This window comes from Callorhinus ursinus, unplaced genomic scaffold (genome assembly GCF_003265705.2).
Source record: "Callorhinus ursinus isolate GAN/ISIS: 27379988/994484 unplaced genomic scaffold, GSC_fseal_2.0 scaffold9, whole genome shotgun sequence".
Lineage (NCBI taxonomy): Eukaryota > Metazoa > Chordata > Mammalia > Carnivora > Otariidae > Callorhinus > Callorhinus ursinus.
This window is the reverse complement of record NW_027397071.1, coordinates 58,349,706-58,370,968: the sequence shown is the minus strand read 5'-3', so window position 1 is coordinate 58,370,968 and position 21,263 is coordinate 58,349,706. Positions and strand designations below refer to the sequence as shown.

Sequence of the window (21,263 nt, the reverse complement as noted above, 5' to 3'; positions counted from 1 at the left end):
ACCCTGGACGCTCGCTGTCCTGGGACACAGAGCTTTTAGTGATGCTAAAACCTGATGCCTGGTCGCCCTAACGAGAAGCAGGGGTGACAGGACTGCTGGCTGCCCAGGAGAGGGACAGGGGTGACGAGGCAAGGGTGAAGGAGTGCGGGTCCCATGCTTCTCAGTCACGTGATCCTCGGGTTAGGTCCCCCTGCATCCAGCGGCATCCAGAAGACTGAACACGTGCACCGTCCAGCATGGGGCAGCCCCCGATCGGTGTTTAGGCCAGTGGTGATTCAAGTGTCACATCAGGACCCAAACCCACAAAACTGAACGAAGCACCCCCAAAAGGCCAGAAAAACTTTGGGGCCCCACACCCACCCTCTGGCTCTGCAGCCCAGACTGTTCGTTTGGTCCCCCAGCAGCCTCCTTTCCAGACACACTCCCCCGAGGCAAGGCCAGCGTGAGTCACCTCCCTCGCCTGGTGCAGAAAAGCTGTCTGCAGAGGTGAGTCACACCAGCCCTCTCCTCAGGGAGCTCCCAGCTGGGAGACGGGAGACAGGCCACAGCTGCAGAGTCAAAGGGCCATCCGGCACAGGACAGGGGACACGGAGGTGGCGGGTGAGCAGCAATCAGACGAAGTGGAATTTGAGCTGCGACATCACTGAGGGTTGGGACCTGGAGAAGCCCAGAAGGGGCGGGGGGGGGGGTGGCGGCTTCCCAGCCAGGCAGTGACACAGGAGAGGCCAGGAAGCCCCAGGATGCAGGAGTCACGGGGCTCCCAAAGGGGCTGGAGGCACAGGGCAGGCAGGTGTCCAGACGGGCTCCAGGAACCCACAGCCCCAGACCTGAGAGAGCGACAGACTGGCCCAGGGCGGCACAGCCCGTCAGCAGGGCAGGGTGGGGCCCGGGTCCAGCCGCAGCCTAGCGCTTTCCCTCACGGACATCCCACTCGGAGCAGCGGGGACCCGCACAGCGAGGCCAGGTGCCCCGCTCTGACCAGAGGGGAGAGGGTACCATGCTACCCCCCTTCTCTCCCAGCTATGAGATGGGAACCGAGTACCCCAAGAGTTAATCACTTTTCTGACGGTTTATTTTATTCATCTTTGGTAACAAATGGCTGAAATCAATTAAACTTGCTTTCCCCTCAGCTGATGAAGTTAATTATGATTTGTTATGGTATCTGATATGTAAATTATTAGAAAGCGGACTTACGTTGGACCGGCTGCCTCCAGGCGGCACCGGATTAATCATTGTGTAGATGTTGTCACTGGAATTTGTTGAATCTGTAGAACAGTGGAAACCCACAAGTCGGGGTGATTAATTCATTTCTTAATTAAAACAAACTCGTGGCACTTGAACTCATTCTTTTGTATTTTATCACCGAAAATCTCCTCTAAGTGCCACCATTTTCTGGCTAATTTGTATTTAATGAAGATTCACCAAGTTTTTAATCACAGAAAATTCAACTGTGAAAAAACCACTCAACCCTGAAACGAAGAATCCCAGGACGTCTGGACGGCAGCGTGAACGTGGCAAAGGGGGGTGGGGTGGGAGGTCCGAATTCTCATCTCCCCACCCCAAACCCAATGTGGTCCCCAGACACTGCTGGGCACTGTGCAGGGACAGCCACCTGCGTCCCCCCACCCCCAATCCCACCCAGCGGCTTTAATCACATCGGGGAAAGAGAAACGCCACAAATTACCCAGGGGCCACCTTGCCAAGCTGATGGGGCAGGAGGGGAGGCAAGGATGGGGCTGAAGACGCATTAACATAGGAGCGGTTTAATGTGGCCCAGTCTGAATGTAGGTCACGCAGCTCATCGAAATGCAGCAGCAGAAAGAGAGAGAGGGAGTGGGGGCCAGAACATCACAGCCACCCACTCCCCTACTGCTCCTGGGGGTCGGGGAGTCTGGGGACAGAGGGACCCCTCCATCTCCCCCAATTAACTAGAAAAGTCTCCTTAGAAAACCAGCTAGCATGTTTCTATCAGGAGCAGGCACCCTATTTCTCAGGGAGAAATCCAGCTACCTCTCGCTTCTTATTCTTTGGGTAGGTGAAGACTGGTGGAATTCCTTCTAGATGGTAGTGTGTTATTCTCAGCTGGGAGAGAAACACAAACGTGATGGCTGTGTGTGTGTGCGTGTGCGTGCACACCCACGTGTGTGCACGCATGCCCTCTTTTGATCTAAGAAAGAGGGAGAAGCGATCTCCTATAGAGAGGACCGGAAGCCAAGAGTTCGAGGAACTCAAGAGGCATCATGTTATATGGTCCTGGTCCCAGGATGCCAGCATTCCAAAGCCCCTTTTTAGTGACCGAGAGAAATGCACAGCCAGAGCAGGTTTGAGCCGAGGATAGTGAGACCCCTCATTCCTGGATCTCCCCCACTCTGCCCCATCCCTTCAACCAAAGAGGAAGAGTGACCTGGCTGAGGCCACAGGGCAGGTTACTGGCAACAGGGGCCTCCTGCCTCCTAACTCCCTGACACTAAGATACTGGTGGAGGCAACGCTGCCCAGGAGGAGTAGCTGGTAAGCTTTGGCCCTGCACTTGGGCCCCTCCGGGACCCCTTGCTCCCTCAATGGCACCCTTTCCCCAAGCCTTCTTACCTGCAGGACTAGGCATGATGGGTGTTCCTGGGGGGCCACCACCACCAGGAGGTCCCTGGAAATGAGATAAAAATGGCCATCAAAAACCCACGACAACAATACAGGTGGGGAGAAGTCACCGAGCTCCAGAGACATCAAAGGTGAGGGCTCACGCAGGGCCCAGCCCAGTATTCAGCTCTCGCTAAAGCTCAAGCAGAGTCTGAGTGTTCAAGCCTTGGGGGAGCTGGACTTGGGACTCCCTCCCCGCCCCCAACACCCGCCCCCATCCTTTCTTCAAACCCAGAGGCAGCCATGGCACTGGGTGGAACCAGAGGCCTGTGATGGAAACCAGCTGGGCCCACTGGTCAGCCCCCGAGATGGGGACCCAACTATAGGTCTTGTTGGGGGACTTCTGGGCCACCAGAAGGTGGAGATACCTGTACAGTGACAGCAGTTCTAGCACAGTTTGGAACGTGTGCTCAGAACGTGTTCTGAAGGGGAAAGAGACAGGGACCCTGGAGAAAGTTCTCTTGTACATTCAGTCACATGGGGCGGGACACGCAATGCCCCACACCCACACCCACTTACCACGTAGGTACCAGGTGATGAGGAGGAGTATGGAATCTAAAAACAAGAGGTGGGGGAGCCACGCGTCAGAGTCACTTGCTCTGATACTCAGAGTGCCCTTGGGCTCCCCAATCCACTTGGGGACACTCCCCCTCTGGCTGGGAAAGGCGGTGGGCTCCCTGGTTCGTGTCCCTGGGAGGGCCGGGGGTGTGAACAAAGCCCAGTTCCCACACTGAACTGATCCTGAGAGCCTTGGCAGGGAGCTTGGGAGGGGCGTGGACATGGGAGAGCCTCCAGCTCAAAGAGGACGGGAAAGCGGGAGCTTCTCCCCAGCCCTCTGGCCTTCTGAGTGGAGCCCTTTCCCAGCTCCGTGCCCTGAGTGCGGGAAGCCAGCCCTGCCAGGGAAGAGAGGATCGCCAGAGGTTGCTAGGTGCACAGTGCTCTCTAAGTGAGCCCTCAGCTCACCCGTCAGGGTTTCTGCAGGGCTAGGCCTGAACCCCGAAGGCCCCAGCACGGTACTCCCACGCCTCCACTTACAGCAGGGCTCCTCCCTGCAGACACTGGGGGGTGCGGGGAGGGGGAGGAGTCTTGCTGCATCCCTGCTTCTGATGACACCTCCAACCTGGGGACAGGACTACCCTGTATCTCAGAAACCCCTCCCCACACCATCCCATCCAACCTGGGTACTCACTGAGTTAGCACTGTTAGGATTTGGCCAGGGTCTGCCAGCTCCCGGACCCCTGAGAGGGGGAGAGAGAGAGGACGACCATGAACAAGGTCTTATCAACCCCACGGGGAGTGCCAGCAGGGCCAGAACGAGAGGGCTGACATCACTAACAGGAAGTCCCTCACACAGGCCTAGGGCCTCACACACCATCTGGCTCTCGGGGAGCAACGGGCAGCTCCATGCGCGGAAATCTACAAGCTCCTATAAATTATACGGAATATGTGTAACGTACGTTAAGATTTCCCGTGTGTGTGCATTTTCCCAGGAAGGGAACGCACAGGTTCTCACGGGGATCTACGCCCGCAAGGGGGATTAGGGATGAGAGCACTAGAGCAGCTGGTGGTCAGCTGTACAGGGGTTCAAATCTCAACCCTATCATTAGAGCCATGTGAGCACAAGCAAGTTACTTCACCTCTCTGGGCCTCAGTTCCCCCATCTGTAAGTGGGGAATCGGTGAGACCCACCTCCCGGGGCTGTTCGGAGGAGCGGCTGGGCCGATGCACGCAACAGGCCCAGAGACGCACCGTGCGGCGCATCACAGTGCGGCTGCCACACCTGCCCCACGCCACTGCTGGGAGGGCAGAGGGCCGGAGAGGTGCCCGGGACGCCTCTGTCCGCCAGGGTCTCGGGGGGCTGGCAGAGGGGGGGCGAGCCGCAGGCTCTGAGCCAACAGCGAGGTCAGTTGTGCCTTACATGTTAATCCCGGGCATGGCGGGGCCGAGGGAGTTGGGTGGTGGTCTCATGCCGCTGCCATAATTCTGCAACGATAACCAAGGGTCAGTCTATGAGAAGGAGAAGGGGAACCGGAGAGAGGCGGAGGGAGGGAAGACAAACAGAATATAAGCAAGAGGATTAGTCTGCGGAAAGGATCTGATGAGGAAAAAAAAATAACATATTCGTTAAAAAAGGTGAGGGGGTGGGAACCACGTGACGGGACCACAATGACAAGCCAGCACGGAGGGAGGCTTCGGGATGGTTCTCTCAAAAGCATGGGAGTGTTTGGCAAGCCCTCACATCTCGGGTCTTGGGCGGGGCACGGGAACGGGCTTGTAACAGAGCCGACTGGTGAACACGGCCCACCTCAGAAACTCCGGGGCTGGGGGTGAGGGCTGGGTCTGAATGTGGGAGGGGAAGGAACCCTGAGAGGCCTGGCCGCTGGCTGTCCCCACGGTCCAGCATGTACAGACACTGCCCCCCGCTTGCCCCATACCTGGGTTGTCCCCCAACCCCTGGATCAGGTTGCCTGATTCAGGGGTCAGCCTGTGGGGCCGGCCCTCGACATACACGGTGCTGGAGAAGCAGGAAGAAAACTCCTGGGGTGCGGGGGGTCAAAAGAGTGCCAGAATCGGAACCTCTTGTCACTGCTACCCCTGATTCCCCACTTCCAATGCTATTTTCTTCTCAGAAGAAATGCTTTGCTTCCCCCTCTCCACTTGGGCTCCTACACATCCTCCAAACCCAGCTTGAAGAGCACCTCCTCTGGGAAGCCTTCCCTGCGTACCTCTTGGGGTTAACTGCTCACCCTCGTCATGCCCTGTAATGCCCTGACCCCTGCCACGCTGGGCTATGGCCGTGGCCACACGTCTCTCCCACTGGGCTCTGAGGACCTGGTGAAGGTGGGGACTGTATCGGAAAGATCTGCATGCATGCGTCACCCCACACGGCAGCCATCACAGACTGGGTGCTGAATCAATGAAGGAGTGATTAAGTAAATGAACAGAGAGTAAAACGAGCCTGGTTGTAGCTTAAGCTCTGCCTTTGTAGAAACTGACCAAAGTACGGGTGGTGGGAAATTGACGGCAGAGGAAGCACCTAACACGCCTTAGAACAATGCCATGAAGCTAGTATCACTCCCATTTTAGAGAAGAGAAGACTGAGGATCTGAGGGGAGAAAGATCTGCCCGGAGTTGGTAAGCCAGTGACTCAGCTGGGGTTAAAACCCGGCTCTACAAGCCTCTGGCTCTGCACTGTCCCCACCACACATCTGGTGAAAGGCCCCGAGCGGACCAGCTCAGAGCCAACATCATGCTGGGGGTGGGTTCTTCAGCCAAGGCCCGGGTCCTGAGCCTGAAAGCCGCGGGACCACGTCCTCTGCCTGGTCACCCTGACAGCGGCTTGGAGTCTACAAGGACACACAGACAGCGTGTAGACAGCAACAGGAACAGCACCGGGCCGACTGGCAGAGAGCAAGGCTTGGAGTCGCGGAGGCAGAGTGGGGTGGCCCCACAGGGGTCCCGCGTCAGCCCCGGGACGTGCAGGAGCCAGGTGCTCTCTGTTCACAGTGGCTCGGGCCGGCAGGCAGAGCCGCGGACGGGAGGTCGGAGCACAGGACAGCTAGCCCCGGCTTGGGCACATGGCTGTGACAACGGCCCCATCGCGGTCCCTGCCTGAAAGATGAAAACGCTGAGTGGCAGAAGCAGCGTGAAAGCCCCTGGCGCAGCCGCCATGGGGACAGAGAGCCCCCAGCCCTACAGCCCCGGGAGGCTCAAACGCAACGACAGCTTTCAAGTGCTCTGTCAGCTCTCGGAGGTGTGTTCTGATCCGGGATGTTAGCAGCAGAACGAACACCAAAGCCCTTAATGCTGCCTTAAGCATCACAGAACCCTGGGTCTTAAAGGGCCCCTCCGAAGCCCCACGTGCAGCTCTGCGATCCCTCCACAAAGCTCAGCCTCACTTCCGCCGCCGCAGGACAGGGAGCCTGCAGGGGCCACGGTGTAGACAGAGCCCCTGCAGTGGCCCTGCTCCCTCTCCCGCCCACTGCAGGCCCGCCTTCGGAGCCCGGTGGAGCCCGGGACACGGCAGTGCAGGCGGGGCGACAGGAGAGAACAAGCCAGGTGCTCACTCCAGGAGTAGGCCCGCTCGTGCAGTGCGCCACGCCGCCAGGGGAGGCTCTGGGGTGCCAGTTCCTACCTCGATCTCACCTTCCAGAGCCTCCCAAATAGCCAGCATAGCCGTTTCCCGCGAGGGAGGCCGCCCACCCCGTCCTCCCTGCCAGAGGCACAGGCCCTGCAGGGCCACGTATGCCTCCCCGATTGGAGGGGCCACAGATTTGCCCAAGGGCACGCGCTGAGTCAGGGGTGAAAGCAGGGCCGAAGGGCAACTTTGGGGGGAAGTTCTCAAAGCAGAAACAGCAGCCTTCTCATAGAGGGCTTGGAGGCATGGTTTCATAGACTCCTCAGAAGCAGCTCTCTTCCCTCCACGTCCGCCCGCCCACAGCACCGGACTGCGAGGTGACCAGCAGCCCGACGCCCCCCCTTCCTGTGCCATCAGCACAGCTCTGCATGGACAGGGGCAGCTAGACGCAAGGGAGGGACCCTCGGCGCACTGTGGGGCTGGCCACATCCACGACGGTGGTCCCTCACCCTCGTCCCCTCACACCCCGGACCCTGGGCAGAGGGCTCTGGTCCGCTCTCAGGAACAACGAATGGCTGGGGCCTGCTCCGACTCCCCGAGCTCCCAGTCTTTCTGGTGCTGCCCACGGCCCACCCAGCACTATCTTCACCTTAAAGCAGGGAAAGAACATTCCAGCCTTTAGGATACACCGTCCAGGCAGTTTCCTGGGCAGCAGGGTCCTGTCCTCCACCCCCTCTCATCATGTGGGGCCTGGGGGCCTCTATGGGCCCCCACCAGGAAGGTGCTTTGAGTGGCCCCACTTTCTCCCCACCCAGCCCCCAGCCACTCTGGCCGGGTTTATGATCCTTCCATCTCTTGCTGGGGCCATTGCTCAGAAGCCTCAGAACGAAGAAAGAGCTGGGCTGTCCTGGACCAGCAGGAAGATGCAGTTTCTTCCAGGTGGCACAGGACTGTCCATAGAGATCAGGGGTTATCCTTCACTTTCTCAAACACACACGAGCTAGGATGGCGATCTGATGCTAGCCTGTGTGGATTCCATCCCCAGCCTGAACACCAGAAACACTAGTCATTGGCACCCAGGGGGTCTATGAGCCACAGCATCCCTGAGGGGGCCCTGCGTTCTGTCCACGGGAGCCTGGCCAGAAGCCCTTGCAGTTCTAGGCTCATTCCAACGGGAGTCACTTCTGAAAAACTTAGCCAAAACATTCCCATCGGATACTGACATTAATTCTTTAAAGAAAGACCATAATTAAGTGGATGTATTACCTCCTTTTTGGCTCTGGCCGTTTCACCAAACCAGAGTAAAATCTGTCTGAGACACTCCGGGAAAAGGGCGGGGCGATGCCTGGCCTGCTGGGGCCTCTGTGACATTTAGGCTAAATCGCAGCACAGGCTCAGAAAGTGCAAATGTCACTCCATCTGGCTTTGAAATCTATAAAGTAGCCCCAAGACTACAGTGTACCTCTTCTTCAGAAAGTTCTGGAGTGGTCACTGGCCATTAAAAATCTTACTCCCCAGTTGGAGTAACAGGCTGATGGTTTCCCACCTTTGTGACTGGTCTCAGCATGGCGCTGTGTATACAGTGGTGCTTATAAAGGCTGCCCGAGGAGGCCGGCCTCCTTTTCTAAGAGCCCAGGCTGTGGCAGACAGGACTCCCCCCACCCCGCCGCCCCCCTGAGCCCGTGTTCTAGGGAGGGAGTGGGGTCCGTGGAACACCCTGCAGGCACCTCATGCTGTTTCTACCAGACCTACAGTGGACCCTGTGAGGTGATCACCCGGCTGCCCATTTTGCAGATGAGGGACCAGAGGCCCAACTGGGCTGAGCTGCGGCTGGAACCCTGTTTTCCAGCACTAAGTTCTGAGTTCATCCCTCTCCTGTCCATTGCGAATGACCAAGAGCGCACCCTCAGGGGACAGCCAGAAAGGTCTGGGGGCAGGAGATGGGATGGTCCTGCCCTCAGCCTTCGGGTCCAAAACTTCTAGGCTCTGCAGTACCTGCTCCCTGGCTGACCCCAAAACCTGTCCCACACCAGGCCAGGCCCTTCTGTCCCCAGTGAAGGGCTGGGGCAGACATTCTGGGTTGCTCTAAGGGAGGTTTGGCCCTGGAATTTAAGACTGCACTCTACCCAGGCAGGTACAGGAGACATGGGCAAAGCACTTTAGGGTCTCCCTATTGATACAGTGAAGTCAAATAAAGAACAAGGGAGACGTTTCCAGAGCCCCTGAGGTTGGTGGAGGTGGGGTGCATCAACTGGCCTCATGCCTGGGCTAGTTTCTCACTCCCCTCTGGGTCACCCCTCTCAGGGTCTACATGAGAGCTCTTGCACACCACCTGGCAAGGTCAGGAGAGCCACACTGGACCCAAGAGGCCTTGTTTGGTAAGACTTCAGCCTTTAGGAGCCTCCCCTCTTTAAAGCATGCCACAAGAGTGTGCCAGACTGCTGGTCAGGGACTCTGCTAAAGTCAGGAGGAAGTCCTAAACTTAACAGAATACTCTGCTCTGGGTCTGTCTGCTGACATCCATTCCCAGCTTCCAGAACCTCAGGATTACTATAGGCTTAACAAACAAAAAGAAGGCTAATGGCCTTGGCCAGAAAAAAAAAAAAAAAAACAGAAACAAAAACACACACTACTCAAAGCAATCATCAAACCCAGGCAATGAGAGTCCTGAACACCGATTTTCAGCCCCTAAGTCGGAAGGCACACATTGCTTACTGGGAGTACCCCATGCCAAGCGTCACACCCAGAACTTGAGCCTCCCCCTTTGAGCACTCCTATACGGCAGATGCTGGTCTCACGCCCATTTTACAGATGTAGCTGCTAAGCCTCCAAGAACCCAGAGGGGTGGGCGGGGGGCCTTCCCACTAGATCCTCTTGTGTCCCCAGGTCCCCCAGGATGTTGTGGAAGTCCAGGGTCACTGCTCATCCACCCCAAGAGCATCTCTGAAGTGGGGCTGAGGGACCCACAGGTTCCTAACCCAGGAGAGGCAACGCTCTGCTTCAGACCCGGTGGCCCCTCCCGCAAGTTCCTCAGCGGAGCCACCCGGCAGAGGTCAGCTCAAGACAGGCACATGGCAGGAAGGGGCCACTCTGGTGGCTTAAAAGGAACTGGTGAAAACACAAGCTTTGGGGGATTTGAGGAAAGAAAACAAAGAAACAATCAAGAAAACCAGAGCTGCAACTGGTGTGGGCTTGCTTCATTACAGGATTAGGGGGCCAAGAGAAGACAAGGACCTCCCTAAAATCTTTCAGCACCACAGATGTTGCAGCCACCACCGAGGAGAAGCAGTGGGCTGGGTGTGCTGGAAATACAACTGCAGACGGCGCGGAGGACTCTGGGTGTGGGCAGACACCTCTCCCTACCAGAGCGGGCACGTGTCTGCGAGCTTGGGAGCAAGAGCACCCCTCCTCCCCCAGGGAACCGGAAGCCTGGGGAGGGGGGCCCAGAGAATGCAAACATCTGCACCCTGAATGGGGGGGACGGACCCCGACAACAAGCAGACTTCCAGGCAGGGCAGAAAAGGGAAGGAACACCCTACAGCAAAAGCCTCCCGATCTCGCTAAATGAAACTCCCTTCTCCTCATTTAGACTTCCAGCTTCTTTTAGATAGTCAGATCAGCAAACTCTCTGCCACAGTACTACAGGAAACAGAGCCACATTCCAATACTCAGGAGAGTGGGAAGCAACCGTGAGAAGGCTCGAGAACAGGAAAGGCCTGTCAAACCCCTGCCTGATGGTCCCGTGGGAGCCTGTCCCTGTGGGGCCTGGAGCTGGGGCACAAGGAGTGACGGGTGTGCTGTAACTGCAGAGCTAGACAGGGCACCTGACGTCATGTCTCCCAGGGATTTCTGAGGGGTCCTTTGTGACAATGGAACCTCTCTGGTCAGAAGAAATCTTAGCTTGGAGCCTGGGACCTGAAACGGGTAGAGGCTCTGGGTGGAAGGGGGTCTTAGAGGCCCTGGCCAGCCTGCTCTCCTCTCACTGGGGTGGCGTCGCTGAGAACCAGGGGTACAGACACATTCCTCCTCCCCTCACATGAAACAGGGGGACCGGAGGCCTACTGGGGCCCCCTGAGGTCAAATGATTCACCCAAGGACAGACTATCGGTGAGTTAGTTGTAGGCGGAGCTAGGACTGCCCCTCATTCGTCCCGCCTTTGGGTCGCAACAAACTAGGACCCTGAGCCGGTTCGAATTCGCCTACCTGGGGTAGGAGGCTTTGGGATTCCTGGAGAACCCACACCACTGCTCAGGCACCAGACCCTCCATCTTCCAAATTCCTCAAATCCCTCCCGCGGAGGATCTGCCAACACCTGACTGCCCTGCTCCCTCAGCTTCCCAGAGGGCCCCTCAACCTGGCCTGCCGCCTACCGAGAGGGGCTGCTCCTGGCTGTGTGGGGGGCCAGCCCAGCCACGGGCAGAGGGGGCAGCTGGGGACTCGGCCGTGTCCTCTCCCCTCACCCCTGTGAGCTGAGTGACGTGAACGACGGACAGACTGTGGAAGGAGGAGAGTAGGCGGGTGCACACAGATGGCCAGGGAGCTGCACAGACAGACAGGGGGTTACCTGTGGGCCGGGCCCCATGGGCCCCATGCCTCGGGGAGGGTTCATTCTCTGCATTGATCCTCCCATGTTGGGGTGCCCTGCACGAGAGAGTAGGGGAGCTGTGAGGCGGCGGGGGGGCAGACAGCACAGACTCCCCATGCCGCAGGCGGCCCCGGCCAGCCCTCTACCTTGTTGTCGGGTGGGATCCATGGAATTGGGCAGCAGTGGCTGGGTCCCAGGAACTCCTCCCGGAGGCTGAAAGAGACGTGAAAGCTGCACTGAGTGGCTGGGGGATGGAGGGAGACGCGCCCGCCTGCCCCGGCCGCCACCACCCTTCTGGGGCCACGCATGGCCTCCCTGACCTGCCGGCTGGGGCTGGGGGCGACATCCCCAGGAGCGGCAGACAGAGGGAGCCGGTGTCAGCAGGAGGTGCAGCATGGGCGGGACAGGAACCATCACACACCCTATTGTCTCCACGGGGCTGTGCACCGGGCCCGCCACCTGCCATACACCCCTCCACGGCAGCCTGCCCCCCGCGCTCACCTCCCGGACCCTGGCCAGCGCGGTTTAAGCCACACCCTGTCTTTCCTTCACCCCATGGAGATGTAACTCATCCTATCCCCTCCCCTAAAGTGTGGGGACCGGGAGATTCCCCCCCCAGCCAAAAATCCTATCACTACACGGGGGTCTTTTTACAGGGGCGCAGGGGAGGAGGTGGCCTTCGAGGTTTGGATGGGGAAACTGAGGCCCAAAGGCCCAATGGCCCCCCAGTCACCTAGTGGCAGAGCCAGGATGAGCACTCAGGGCCCCCAACTCCCTATCTTTGTCCTCCACATGACATGAAATGCCCCCTTCTGGCCCCAGCGGTGAAGAGGAGGCCTTCCAGAGAGGGGGGAGCAGAAGGCTGAGTGAGAACCTGCTCCCCAAAGCCTGGGGCAAGGGGCAGACACTGGTGTGATTACTATTAAGAAGGTGAGGACAGGGTTGCCACAGGTTTCCCGAGTGAATGCTTGGCACACTTGCTGTGAAAACCTACTAAAAGTGAGTTACTTGGGGCTGAAGTGACTTCAGTAGCAATCGGGGAGAAAAAAAAAAAAAAGGCAGAAGAGCTGGAAGGAAAAGTGTGCTTTTAGAACCCTGTGCCTCAGGACTAAAACAGGCCCCTGCCTTTGAGAGGGAAAGTGTCTATGAAAGGGACCACCTTTTCCCATCTGCAGACGCCAGTGCTTCTCAGAGGCCGGGCCCCTGGGACAGGGGCAGCCACCCCCTCCAGCCCCAGCCAGCCCTCACCGCAGCTGGGGGGATGGCCCAGCGGGGAGCTCCAAACCAGCTGTGGAACGAGGTGGTGGTAAGCAGAGACTAGTTCTCACTGCTGTCCCGAGCTTCAGAGTGGGCTGTGTGTGTCCAGCGCGTGGCGGTACTTGTGGTAGGCCACACAAACCTGGGAGGACCTGCTGTTTCCAGGCCCTGGGGGTGCTCACAGTCTGTCTCTCTAGCCCGTGGTCTTAGCTCTTCTGACCTCTCGCTTTCTCCCAGCCCTGCTTCCTCTCTCCAGGCTCCCCAGCTCCGAATCATTTGACTGGTTTCTGTCTGCCCACTTGGGGGTGTGGGATATTTCTAGACCCCAGAGAACAAAAGCAGGCCTTCCTCTGAGGCTGTCTGGTTTGGGAGATCCCAGGATGTCGAGGTGGACAGGGGACCGTCCATGTCATAGAATGCCCCCACCTATAACCCTGATGGAGCGGCCGTGGGGGTAGGGCAATCACTCCCTCGCCAGGTAGCCCAGTGAGGACAGCGACAGTTCTCGAAGGAAGCTCCTCCTTGAGCTCCCCTCACCCTGCTGTGTCAGGACCCAGGAGCAGAGCAGGGCTGCCTGGAAGCTCAGAGGGAATCTGGGCATCACTGGGGTGACCCTGAGCTGGGGACAGGTCGACCTTGGCCCCCTCTACGAGAGAAGGCAGACGGGCCGTGGCCGAGGTAACAGGTCTCACACAGACAAGGCCGAAGCCTTCAAACCTAAGAAAGCAGCACAAGAACGGCTCGTATGTGGCACTGTAAGCACATGCTGTGTGCACTCTCGGAGCCTGCTAGGGAAAGTGATGCTCTGGGGCCGTCCCACGGGCTCCTGAAAGCAGGCCAGCGCCTCTCCTACAGCACCGTGGGGCAGGCGCAGGAAGCGTCTGCCCAGGGAACAGCCCAATCCCAGCAGCGTCTGCACGGTCACTTGGCCGCCTGCCCCCGTCAGCCACCGGGCCGGCGCGGGGTCCTCTGGGACGTGTACGGGAGGGCTGCCTGACAAACCTGGGTCCCAGTCTTCCTCTCAGCCCCACTGAAGCCCACTGTTCACCACCCACCCACCTACTCTCGCTTGAAAAACAGCAACGCTTTCTCTATATACGGCCCCAAACCTGTCACCGGGGAGGCAGGTGGGAGGATGGCCTTGTAAGGCTCAGGGGACAGGTGGACAGTCCTTAGCTTCTTGTCCCCCCCGCCCCCCGCCAAATGCCCTTCTCACTGCCCTAACACAGGAGGTCCCATGAACCCAAGCAAGGCCTGCTGCCTCTGCCCCTCCCCCTGCCAAGGCGGGGGCGGGGGGGGGAGCTCAGCTCACTGAGGTGGCAGAGGCTTCTGCTCAACCCGCAGCCCCAACTGAGGCACTCTCCGCGAACCCCCCAGGTGCAACACCCCTGAGAGGGGCACGTCCCTCCCTGGAGGGCAAACATTTCTTGAGTCCACAGGAAACCGGAAATTGGTATAGATTTCCAACGGGGCGGGGGGGGGGAAGGTTACGAATTTGTAACACGAGATGCAGATGTCGGATTCATTGTCCATTTGCTGTCTTGGGCACTTGCTCATGCTTAATTGATAAATAGGAACATACAGGTTTCCTCTCGTGTCCCTTAATTACTAGAGGAAAGCCACAATGATGGTAAGGGTGCCTCGCCATGGAGCAGAGGCCCATTCGGGCCAAGGAGAGCCCTGGGGTGCGCTGTGGGGGAAGGCGCTGCCGGGGCCCACGCTCGTGATGGCAGAAGAGGCCCCTGTGCTGACTGGGGCAGCACGGTTACAACTCTGAAAGCTCACTGAATTGGGTGAGGGGCGGAGGAAACAGCACTGGGCCGGGAGCTGTAGACCAACTTGATCCGGCTTACTGCAGGACTCTGGGAAGTCACTCCTTCACTCTGACCTTCTGTTTCCTCGTCTGTGACATACCCAAGGGTCCCTCCTTGTTCAAAAAGATGGGTCTCTAATTCTTGTCTAAATCTCTCCTTCATGTCAGAGAAAGAGGAAAAAAAGACTTTTGGAGGGGAAAAAAAATAACTGGAAACCTGATAGGCAATTTAAACTAAAATTTCGAGACCCCTGACTATGAGCGTCTCTCCTAGGCCCTGCAGCTCTGCACTTGGGAGGCCTTCCTTGCAGAGCCCTGAGAACAGAAACAATCAGGCCCCTCTAGTTGGTAACTGAACTCCCAAGTTCCAAAGGCAGTAGGGGCTGGACGTACTCGTGATGCGGTCACATCTTCTGAAGGGTTTTTGTAAGGTCACTCTAAGAATCATACATAAGAAATATTTTGGCATGAAAAGAAATCTCCCTAATGTTTCTTTTTAAGTTTTAAATTCATCGATCCTCAAAAGATATTTTATCTTGACCTCTCCTGGACGGGCTGAACTAGGGAGGGTGGCATGGGGGCCGATTTCTCCAGACCACCTAAGAATTGCCAACCCTAATGGGCCAGCATAAGGCACACAACCCCGGGCTGAGAAGCCCTCCCCATCAGCAGACCACTTTTCTAATTACACGAACAAATCCTTTCTTGTTTTGAGTTGGGTCTGGGAAAACAGGCAGACATTGCTTAAAAACTCACAAATGTCCTGCTCTGCTGCATCCAGGCTCCTGATCTAAGCATTCCTACGGGCCATTTCTCCCCTTAATAGCAGGATTATATTTACCAGCCTTGGCAATTCTCAAAAGCTTCCAGGAAAAAATGCACGTTGTCAATTAACTTCATTAAGGAGGAAGACCCTTTTCCAAGAAGGGGCTGGAAGGGAGGGGGCAGGGGCATTACCACCTTCTCTAGAATAGTCGCAACCCTGCATTCCCAGCCTGGCTGTTTCTGCTGCTGCCCCTCTGAGCTCGAACCCGCTGCCCAAAGCCCACCAGGAGAGGCAGATGCAATGCTGGCAAAGGGGCTATACTGGGGACACAGAACGGACAAAGGGCTCTCCCTGGGGACCCGCCTGTAAGCTACCTCCTCCCACATTCAAACCTGTCCCTTCACCTCCAAATCCTTTCCCCAAATTCTCATTTGAGTCAAAGAGGGGGGCAAGGGTGGCTGGGTGAGGGGAAAGAGAACATGAAAAGGTACAGTACCTGGTTTCCCATTCTGATCGGGGGCCTGGGGCCGCCTGCGTAGCGCGGTGACATAAAAGGCTGCAATTATAGGGAATTAGTTCAATGACAGCCTGCGCTACTGCACAGGGACAAACACGAATGCGCTCCACGCCACCAAGTCCAGATTCGTTACAACTAGTTATCTTTCCAACTCTCTTTCTCCCGGTAGCCTCTTCCCTCTGGGCACAACTTCCTCTGGGCAGAGGGAACGACAGATGCGCCTGGCACGGGCGGCTCCTGACTCCGTGTGTGCCCACGGACATCTAGTCTGGATGGCAGGAGAGTGCGGCCAGGCCTGGGCACGGGGCGCGGAAGAGCAGTTACAGCGGTGCGGGGCAAAGGAAGAAGACTCTGCTCTCGGGAAGGGCAAATCAAGAATCAGAAAGGGACTCCTACACAAAATGTTCAGGGTGTGCGGACAAAGCTGGACGCACACACACACAGAAACCACCGACAAAGGGGGTGGGGAAGGGGAGCGAGGATTTGGTGGGGGGAGCACAATGAGAATGGAAAGGGGCTAAGACGAGGGGCAGGAAAGCTCATCTCAGCAGCGAGAGTGCGCACAGAAAAAGGCTAGGGATGCAGCTTCGCTTACGAACAAATGGTTAACCGAACTCAAAAACCAAACCAAAAGTGAGAGAGGAAAAAACAAAAACGCAAAGGCCGCTGACAAGGTCACAGAAATATCTTTGCTTTTCTTTTGGTTTCATATCCAAGCTGGGTGTGATGTCCAAGGAATGAAGACTATCTTGGGGGGGGGTGTATTTTTGTTTTTGTTTTTTTTTAAATATCATTTGTCCATAAAGACTCAAAAGCAATGGCTAGAGCACATTTTGATTTTTGTTTTTCCTCTGCTGGCTCTGTCCTCCTCGTGCCCCGCGCCCCCCGGCGGGCGGGCGAGCCACAGTGCTTTTACCTGACTGTGGGGTCCCATCATGCTGCTGGGATTGTGAGGTGGAGGCTGTGCGTGCGGCGAGGGCTGTGACCCCGGAGGACCCTGTGAGGCCAGACAGTAGAGGCAGGTTATAGATCACAGCACATGGAGAAGCGCAGAAGCTTAAAAGAACAAAAATTAAACCAAAACGAAGGGCAGGCGGCGGGCGTGCGGGCGGCGGGCTCTGGTTGGCGGGGAGGTGCGCACAGCTGCTTGGATCGCAGGCTCAACGGTGGGCGCGGAGAGCGGGAGGGAGAGAAGCCGATGAGCACACTCACGGGGCGGTTTACAGGGATGGAAAATAATACCCAGCTCCTCCGTGGAAGCACGCAGGAGCAGGGGCCCGGGCACCGTCTATGGCTGGAGCGGAGTTTGCCATGTTAAATACGCTGGTTGTGACGGGCAAGTGCACCTGCTCTGCGAAGCGTGCAAGGGCCGCTTCTGGGCGTGGGAAGAGCCCGGCAAGGCCCTGGTTTGGGGGAGCTTCCGGTCTGGAGGCGGACAGAGACAGGATGCGGGTTCCTGGGCCAGTCTACTGAGGGGAGGGAGGCCTGATGGGTGCACCAGAAGAGACAGGAGGAGTCAGGCTGGGCCAGAGACTGAAGGAACAAGGGAACAAAAGGATGGACGGTGACCAAGCACCCACTCAGTGAGTTCTGTTAATTTCACCTTCACTTGAAAAGGCCCTCATCAAGTGGGGTTTCCCATTCTTTTTACCAACGAGGAAAACTGGGTCTCAAGGGATGAGGGAACTTGGCCACAGCCACACAACTGATAGATGGCAGAGCCAGGATGGGACGCCTGATGGACCCAACGCTCACCTGGACTCCTGCAGCCCAGAGCTCAAGCAGGCATGTGCAGAGGGGCAGGGGGACGCGGCTGGAGGCCCCTTACTGCTGGGTGGAAGGGCTGGGCTTTCCACTCCAGCCAGCGGTGAGCCACCACCCATGGTTCCGAGCTGACCCCTGAAGCCCTGGGCTATGCTGACCTTGACTCCCCCCAGAAGAGATGGGCAGGTGAATTCACTTAAACCACAGGGTTGGTCAAACTGTGGGATGCAACCCATTAGTGGATGGTGAAATCAATTTAGTGGGTTGCAACCATTGTTTCCCAAAAACCTGGAACGGAATAAAAAAACAAACTATCCAACAGCTCTGTGTGTATGAAGGCAAATCTTTTTCACTAACATATCTTCATATTTATACATACGTGCATGTGTGTATAGTGGTTCAGTGTCAAGTGTATTTCCTACTGCAGGTCAATCAAAAAGCACAAAAGGCCCATCTTGGAAGCTCCTTCCTGCCTACTTGGGACGTTCGGAGCTGGACTTTGGGGCTGGTGACAAGGAGCCTGCCCTAATTCACTCTTCTCAACCCTCGATCATGCTATTACTCTTGGAAGTCACTTTTGAGAAAAATCCAAAACCTGCGCGGGGGATGGGGGAAATGACATTAAAGAGGAGAGGGAGAGAGAATCTTTGAGACAGAGGTAGGATTTTCTTCGTCAGCCTTCTCTCTCAGAACCAGGCTGCCCAGCCTCCCCACCTGCTCAGAAAACACAGTCCGGAGGCGGGGCGGGGCGAAGGGGCTGGTAACAGGCCGTGGGCCTAGAGACATGGAGAAGAGGTGTGCAGGGAAAGACGGCGGGGGCCGTCCAGGAAGCCAGGGGCGCCACTGAGGACAGGCTGGAGTTTCTTGGCCAAGCGAGGGGCTGCTCACTTCCGGAGAGCTCTGCGGAGCAGATGTTCCCCTACCTGCCACGCTACTAATTTCAACAAGTGTGTGTCTTTCTAGCGGCTGCCAGCAACGGCATGGTTTGTTACCATGAGCAATTTTCTTAATTAACAGACATTAATTAGCCATTTAGCAATTTTGCAAGCATTTGTTTAGCGGCTTTCCTAAACATGAATACCACTGTGATAATGGCGCTGATTAGAGGGTCCCCTAATTAACAGTACAGGGAAGGAAAATTGAAATCACATAAATTAAAAAGGGAGGGGAAACTAATGAAGGCGGGACATATTTGCACCTGCAAGTCTTTTGTACCATGAAACTTGGGTGCAATGTAAACAAAATAAGATAATTCAAAGCCAACCCCCAAAAAAAGAAAAATAAAAAGAACGGAAGAAGAGGGTTTGAGGGTGAGGTCCAGTTGCCAAGAGGGGGCAAAAGGCCTTCTGTTGGTTCTCAGCTCTTGGCAAGAAGGGAGCGCCTCCTCCCTCCAACCCTCGTGGCCCTCCCTGGTAAGATCTGGTGCTTCCTCAGAGAGAGTGGCGTGTCTCCAGGCAGGTCCCCCACACCTGCGGCCCCATGAGCCAGGGGAGGCAAGTAGCGGCTGACTTGACAGCTGACTGTAGAAAATGTATGGAAAGCACCCCAGAGTGTCTGGCCCCCACAGGGGGTCCCAATCAGTGGCAATCCCTACTAAGGGCCAATGCTCGAAACCGGGTCTGGAGGGCCATTCCAAGCCGTCTCTTGGCCCTGGATTATGGCTGCTTAGGCCCCCCGACATTCAGAGGGCAGGCTGGTACGTGTGCCTCACCTCTCTACCTCCCTCAGAAGCTCCCTGCTGGACTCTAGTAACTGGTCCCTGAATGAGTGGATGTGGTACAAGTTCGCCTCGAAGCAGCCACCTCAACACAAACAGCCAATGAGTATTAAGGGCCGGGAGCGGGTGGCTGGTGAGTGAGGCCCCAGGCCAGCCCAGCAACTTCTCTGGCCAGTAGGAAGAGGCGGGCAGTGGGCTGTTAAGTCTTCTCAGAAGTCTCCTCCCCATGACTTGGAGCTGGGGTTTGGAACACTGAAGACAAGAGAACCCTGGCCCAGGCTAGCCAATTACCCAGAGAGAAAACCCCACCATGACCTCAAGACAGGCACAGATGAATCTCAACACTCATGTACCCAGGGCACGGAGCTCCTCTCCCACCCCCGGGGGTAGGTGTTGACCAGGCTCTGCTCATGTACTTCCCAGCATGGCCCCCAGCACTACTAGGAGCTCTATGAGCCAGAAAGCTTCTCCTCCATGAAGTCAGAAGCCTATCAATTCCTGATGGTCACCCACATCCAGCCAAAGCGCCATCCTCTGTGTCTGCTACATCCACTCAGCCTGGAGCCGTCTGCCACTCGATCAGCGTCTGGACTCAGTCCCCGAGATGGTGTGCAACAGCACAGGGAGGGGCCCTGCACACTTGGTGCATTCTCAGGAGCCTCAGAGAATAGGGCACCGCATTGAAAATGTTTGCTTCTGTTAAAACGACGACGAAGACGACAGACCTGTTTCCACCTCCACAAGGAGGGACAGAAGGTGCTGCCCTGTGGTTTAGCGCACCAGCAAGAGGAGTTTCTCCCCTATCCTGCCTTCTCAACAAGAGACCAACAGGTAGGTATAGAGAAAACAGACTTTATGGTCTTTTCAACTCATTACCCACTTGGGTCAAAATGCTACATAGAAGGCAGACCAAAAAAGATCTTGTTTGAGGATTCTGACCTTCATTGGGATATTGGACTTTTCTCTTCCCCAAACTCTGAACAGATCTGGCAGGCAGGGGGAGAGGATCAAGGCAGAAGATGGGAAAAGGAGGGAGTCATAACGCTGATGGTACTGATGAGTTTTCCCACACAGGACAGCTCCCCTATGGGGCCTGCCTGGCATCTACTTGCTGAAAGCTTTACAAGAACCCAAATTAGGTGTGTCTGGAAGCCTGTTTGGCCAAAAAGAGGCCGAGTCCAGCTCTACTTAGACCTTGGAGGCTTTCCGTCTCAGGAACTGCCTAATCCCCCCTCCCAGCACGCTGCAGAGACATCTGCAGACATCTGAGGTGCAGAGTCCTGGGCTAGACTGGAGTTGAGGGTCCCACTGGAAGCTTGGGGAGAGCTACACCTGCCCACACACTTGTTTGTTGGGTGGCCCTGATAGATCATCACTTCTTCCAGTATCCTTCATTTACAGGGGAGAAAAGAGAGGCCCAGGAGAGAGGGGTGACCTGTCCGAGACCACAGAGAACTCAACTCATTGGTGGCTGAGCCACATCTCCTAACACCAGCCCAGGGGTCTCTTCATGATAATCACCTTCCTGTCCATTTACGTAAAGAAACAAGGTCTGGGTTCAAATCCGGACTCAGCCACTGACTGCACCTCCCTCGTCAGAGAAATGTGATAATGGGATAATAATGAAGCCACACCTCACCTGCATTAGCTCATGTAACCCTGGACTCCTGGCTGGAAAGGCTATCAGTCGCTCCATTTTACACCTCAAAAGGGTGAAGCCACTTGCAAAGCTATTAAGCAGTGGAACCAGCCTCGAAGTCCGATTCTAGAGCTCCAGCTGGCCCACTGCTCTAACAAGCCCACAAGTAATGCCTCTGTGTCACACCTGGAGCACGAGGAGCAGAAAGGAACAAATCCTAAGGCTGAAGGATGTGGGGGGGGCAACTAGTCACTCACCCACAAGCACATTCCGGATGCTGACCTCGGGGGTCTAGCCAGCCCCATATCCTGGGGGTGGGTCACGGAGGTGCATCAGACTCGTGTGGCCCTAGCCTGGAAGCTCCCAGGCTAGCTGGGGAGAGGGATGAGATGTGGTGACAAATGAACTCGTGTCAGTTTAAAATGCCATGGGGTCCAAGAGAAGGCGACAGGTAAACTGAGGCCAGGGATGGCTGGAGAATGTAGGCCAAC

At 56.7% G+C, this 21,263-nt stretch overlaps 1 protein-coding gene across 13 annotated transcripts in view; it reads right to left on the bottom strand.

Moving 5' to 3' along the window:
* Positions 1-21,263, bottom strand: part of SSBP3 (single stranded DNA binding protein 3) — a 160,127-nt gene that overhangs the window by 7,698 nt on the left and 131,166 nt on the right. For 7 of the 13 annotated variants that reach the window (XM_025871699.2, XM_073896700.1, XM_073896707.1 and 4 more), the window contains 9 exons: positions 16,569-16,649; positions 15,632-15,691; positions 11,446-11,512; positions 11,279-11,355; positions 4,555-4,619; positions 3,826-3,874; positions 3,156-3,191; positions 2,589-2,643; positions 1,195-1,265 (listed from right to left, as the gene is read on the bottom strand). In XM_025871699.2, the coding sequence (XP_025727484.1) occupies positions 1,195-1,265; positions 2,589-2,643; positions 3,156-3,191; positions 3,826-3,874; positions 4,555-4,619; positions 11,279-11,355; positions 11,446-11,512; positions 15,632-15,691; positions 16,569-16,649 (561 nt within the window). The remainder of the gene's footprint in view (positions 1-1,194; positions 1,266-2,588; positions 2,644-3,155; positions 3,192-3,825; positions 3,875-4,554; positions 4,620-11,278; positions 11,356-11,445; positions 11,513-15,631; positions 15,692-16,568; positions 16,650-21,263) is intronic. The other 6 variants (XM_025871700.2, XM_073896702.1, XM_073896704.1 and 3 more) reach the window with 4 other exon arrangements.